The 5,183-nt window shown below is 43.0% G+C and overlaps 1 protein-coding gene across 1 annotated transcript; it reads right to left on the bottom strand.

Annotated features, from left to right (window-relative positions):
- Window positions 1–1,259: 1,259 nt before the first annotated feature.
- Window positions 1,260–5,158, bottom strand: ERCC6L (ERCC excision repair 6 like, spindle assembly checkpoint helicase). The gene has a single exon (XM_025213251.1). It carries the CDS (start codon window positions 4,971–4,973, stop codon window positions 1,545–1,547), a length of 3,429 nt encoding a protein of 1,142 aa, XP_025069036.1. The 5' UTR covers window positions 4,974–5,158; the 3' UTR covers window positions 1,260–1,544.
- Between the last annotated feature and the right edge of the window lie 25 nt (window positions 5,159–5,183).

Here is a 5,183-nt window from a genome sequence, read left to right as displayed (position 1 = left end):
TGTCAAATCCACAATTCCCATTTCACAGCAGAGTAGCCTAACCAACATACTATAGCAATGATTTTCAACCTGTGGTCTGCAGACACTGTCCAAGGGATCTGTGAAATGGCTAGAGTCAAAAAAAAAAAAAAAAAAAAAGTGAATATCCATACTTAAATTTCAAATGGAGGTGCAGACCACTTTGAGTTGTAGGAGCCCACAAATTGAGAGGGGGGGGGGGACATTGAAAACCACTGCACTAATCTGCTACACTGGGTTTGAGAGCACTCACCATCCCTCCTAGTGAACCTGGGCCACAGCGTAAAAAAGCAGGCGAAATTCATGGTGCCAGAGAGGAAATGAGAGGAAATCTGACTCCAGCCTACAATCCTGGGCACTTTAGTCCATGCTCCTAGCATAACTAATCCAGTTTGCATTCGCCTCACTGCATAAAATGCATAAACGTTGGACTAGAACAAAGAACCCCCTCCACCCCCATGGAGGAAATACTCTCCCTCAGTGGGTAACAGGCTTGCTCTCTACCATTCCTTTTTTTTTTTTTTTTTGCATTGTAGCTCAGTTTTAACTGGAGAGAGAAGTGTTTTCATTCTAGCTGGCTGCATGCATAAGAACTCTCCTTAGAGATGAGAGGGAGGCAAATTAGAACCTCATCAGGCTCTGGATGACCTTGAGCTCAAGCCTGCTATTTCCTGGACAACCACTCTAAGTGTTAGGCATTATATAAAGCTATGTAGGCAGCACCACTTCATTCTCTAGTCAGTTCTAGAAAAGTGAACAAATCATCCCCATCCAAAGGAATGGCTTAGGCACTGAAGTGCAGGAGGGGGGATTGGGACTATGAATCCCAGTTTCACATTGGTGCTCAACTCATGGGCTGCAGGTAACCAGATCCAGGAATTCAGCATCCCTCTCCCCAACCAGTTCTCTTGGCTGCCTCTTCTCCCCTCCACCACACTAGGTGTTATGAATTCCATTCAGCCACAGAAATTTGGGCATCTGATCATGTGAATTCTAATCTTGGGACCACCCACCATACTTAAGCAAAGCCACAAAGGAATTTAAAAAGTGACCAGATATAGGAAGAATGGATTACTTAATATGCTAGTTCAAGGGCTCTGAAATATGTGACTATTAGGCTAACAACAGAACAGTTGCCACATATTTCCAGCACCAAACATTTTCCCCATGAGTAAGAAGTCCCCTTGAGCCCAAATGAAGGGAAAATAAGATGCCCAAGCAAAAGCTTGAAGACAGAAGTCTGAAACCCAGAGATTCAAGTTTGTTTTATTTTGCAGCATATTTACACAGGAAGGGAGAGAATGTCATTCCCTCCCCCTTTAAATAGTCAACTATTGCCAGCTACCTTTCATTTTAATAGCTGCTTAGTGTCTGGGAAAGAAAGAAAAAAAAAAAAAGAGGGGGGGGCTAATTTAGAGAGTGGTGGAAAGGAATTGTAACAATTTGAAATTAAAGTTGCACAATGGATCTACAATCAGACGACTAAGAACTTGTTTTGAGAACTAATTAAAGGTGCAGTTAAAATCTCATTTCTGTGAGATCTGTTTATACAGATTTAAAGTGGTGAGCATAATTTCAAGATCTCCATTTTTTATGTCAAGAGCTTGCAGAAAACAGTTCAGTGCATCCTGTAGTTTTCCATCTTCTTTTAGTTTCTTCCCACATTCTACAAGGGTGTCATAGTTGTCTGAGGCAGAAAGGACATTCAGTTTACTCTGAATCTCCTCTTTCTGGGATGCATTTCCCCGTGAGAAGCAGTCCATTTGCTCACCAGACAGAAGTTCAGGGTCACCTGTAGATTCCTCTTGTGATTCTTCCTCTCTATCATCTAAATAGTCAATGCTATCCTCTGTATCGAGCGTTTCCCCTGCAGGTTCATCTTCCATTTCCAAAGACTGTGTGCTATGCTCTTCAGCTTCTTCCAACACACACCCTTCTTTTTCATCAGAATCCTCTGCATCATTGCTAGTTCCCATAGTTTCTTCAACGTCTTCCACCTGGTCCAGCACCATGTTAAGAAGGGATCCTTTAGAAGCTGTAGACTTGTTCCCACTACCAGTAATTCTTGGGGAAAAAATAGCATCTGCTAAAGATACCCCACATTTAGGAGTAGATGCACTGATTACTTGAGAGGAATGTAAAAGGCTGTTTATGGGAGAGTGTGTGGTTGGAGGCACATTTTCATCCAGTATTTCAATTGAATTATTGTTGTCCTCACTCTCAGAAGACAGCCTCCTAGCCTGCTTCTTCTTGACAATAGCAATGATAGCATCGCTTTCCACAGAAGCGTCACTCCCTGACAGAGAATAATTCAGGTTGTCTTCAGTTATGTTACAGGAATTCCCATTATAACAGTCTCTTACTTGAAAATTTGTTACAGAATTGCGATTGCTTTTTACTTCGTATTGAGAGCCTGTATTTTCTGTGTTGTCTGGCATTTCTTCTCCTGAAGCATCTTGCTGTATGTGTTCAGACTCTTCCAGAACAAGATTAAAGTCAACCTGATACTGGGAAGATGCACCAGACATACCCTGCAAACTGATTTCACTTACATGAGATTGCTGGAGTCCATTAGGGAGTTCTGCACTGGCAACCAAAAAACTATCAGATGCCCTACCAAAAACTAGCTTAGAAGTTTCACTCTTGTCAGCAAGAAGATCAAGAGACTTTTCTATTTCTCTCTCTCTTTTATAATCAAAAACTGATTCATGTAATGACTGCTGTGAGTGTAATAAAGATGTCATTTGAACATCATTTATGCAGTCTAGTTTTATAAGTGAAGTAGAAAAACTCTCTCTCAATTTAAGATTAGCACCTTCTTTGTCATCAAGATACGATACAGAACTTGGATCAAATTTTTGTTCAGATGATTCTTGCATATGTGATTGTTCCAATACTTTACTGTTAGTAAGCACCTCATTAATAACTATATTAGATACCTCCTGTGCCAGTTTCTCTTCACTCAAGTCTTCAGTAGTGAAACTTGTCCTTTTAGAGCCATTAACAGCTTCATCTTCTCTAAGATCAATACAATCTGCAGGTCCAACTAATACTGGTGGTGGTATGAAGCAGTTTTTGTTGTTCAACTCCGGTGATTTTTTTTGTGGTTTGGAAGAAAGTTCTGGTAGTCTTGACCATGCCTTTTCAATATGGGTTTCAAGTCCCCCTATTCGGTCTTTGAGCTGAGATTCTGACTGGACCAGCTCTTGAGCTTTCTGTACTCTTTGCTGAATATATTGATAAGCTTCTTGATTCTCAGCTTGCTCTTCATGAGCTATCTCTTGTGTATACATCAAGTCATGATCTGAAATACCAAACATTTCCAGGGAGTACAGATAAGCAATATGTTCATCCAGGGTCAAGTCACTCTCTCTCTGGTTGGCATGCAAGGACTGTAGTTGAACCTGTGTTGCAGAGAGTCTGGCATTTTCCAGTGTAAAGAGTTCCCTTAACTCCTGTTTAGTGAAATATCTAAAAGGGTTCTTTTTGTCACCAGTAGTTTGTCTAATTAATGAGTCCTTGAAAACTTGTCGCCTATATATTTTCTCTTCTACAGTGCCACAAGTAATCAACCTGTAGATTACTACATTTTCCTTTTGTCCAATCCTATAAGCTCTGTCCACAGCTTGGGCATCTGTAGCTGGATTCCAACTGGGATCAAAGATCACCACTCTGGTTGCTGCTGTTAAGGTTATGCCAACACCACCTACTTGGGTGGTAAGTAAAAAAACAGAATAGTCTTTATTACTTTGAAACATGCTAATCCTCTTCTCCCGTTCTGCTACATGGGATATCGTTCCATCAAGGCGCATGATTTTGAAGTGCTTTTGAGTTAAAATGCGCTCCATGATATCCAGCATTTTTCTTGATTGGGAAAATACCAGTGTTCTGTGCCCCTCCTTTCGCAGTCTTTCCAAAAGCCCTGTGAGGAACACCAATTTCCCAGACTCTTGGATGAGAGCCTCAATGGAAACATGATCAATTTTATTACCTCCTGAAAATGTGCCTTCTTCATTCTCATCATCCTGCTCAGAATAATTGTCTCCTAACCCAAGCTGACTACATGCTCGTGCAGGCAATAGCCTAGGATGATCACATAGCTTCTTTAACACTGTCAGCTCAGCTAAGGGTGACCGGGTTGTTAGTAATAGTTCCTTCACATGATCCAAAGAGAGAAAGTTCCTATAGATTTCTTCCTGCACTGGTGCCAAATACACCCATACAATGAAGTCATTTTTCCTGGAAAGAGAAGGCATTACAGGAGCTATGTTCTCACTTTTCTCTTCAGGAAAATGGATTTCTTGTTGGTCAGACTTGTGCTTCTTCTGTATGTCTTCTTTAGTCCTCCGGAGAAAATATGGTTTTATAAGGGACATTAGATTTTCAGATATTTTAAGTCCAAGAGCTCTCTCTCCTGGCATCGCATCTTTCTCCCTGGCTCTTGTGATAGGATTCTCATATTCCATTTTAAAGGTTTTCGCTGTTCCTAGGAGAGAGCCCTGACAAGCAAAGTCAAAGAGAGACCACATCTCACGCAGATTATTTTGGACTGGCGTCCCTGTGAGGAGGATGCGATTTTTGGCAGGAATAAGGTGAACACATCTTGTGGTTTTGGTAGATGGGGACTTAATCTTATGCGCTTCGTCAAGGATCACATAGTCCCAGACTAGACTGTTGTCAGCAGTACACAGCTGCTGCCAGTTGTTAATCAGCATGTGGTAGGTGGTGATGAGGATACCCGTCTTTCTCCGGATTCTCTCCAGGTTTCTGGTCCGCTCTGTCTTGCTGACTCCGTGAAACTCTTTCACCCTCATCCCCGGAGTCCACCTGGCAAACTCCCTCACCCAATTGCTGACCAGGGTGGTGGGCACCACCAGCAGCACGAACTGGATGAGCTCAGAGTCAAACATACCTGAAAGGAAAGCGATGATCTGGATGGTTTTGCCCAGGCCCATGTCATCAGCCAGGATACCCCCCTGCCGGCCCTCCCGGTACAGGCGGTAGAGGAAGGCCACGCCCTGGCGCTGGTGCTCAAACAGCTTGTCGTGCAGCTCCCCGAAGAGCAGAAGGCCACTGCCGCACACATCCACAAACCGCTCCTCCTCCTCCTCCTCCTCCGCCGGGGCCAGCGCCAGCTCTGCCAGCGCCTCCTGCCGCCTCTGAAT

Source organism: Alligator sinensis, unplaced genomic scaffold, assembly GCF_000455745.1.
Source record: "Alligator sinensis unplaced genomic scaffold, ASM45574v1 scaffold414_1, whole genome shotgun sequence".
NCBI lineage: Eukaryota > Metazoa > Chordata > Crocodylia > Alligatoridae > Alligator > Alligator sinensis.
This window is presented reverse-complemented; position numbering and strand designations above follow the sequence as displayed.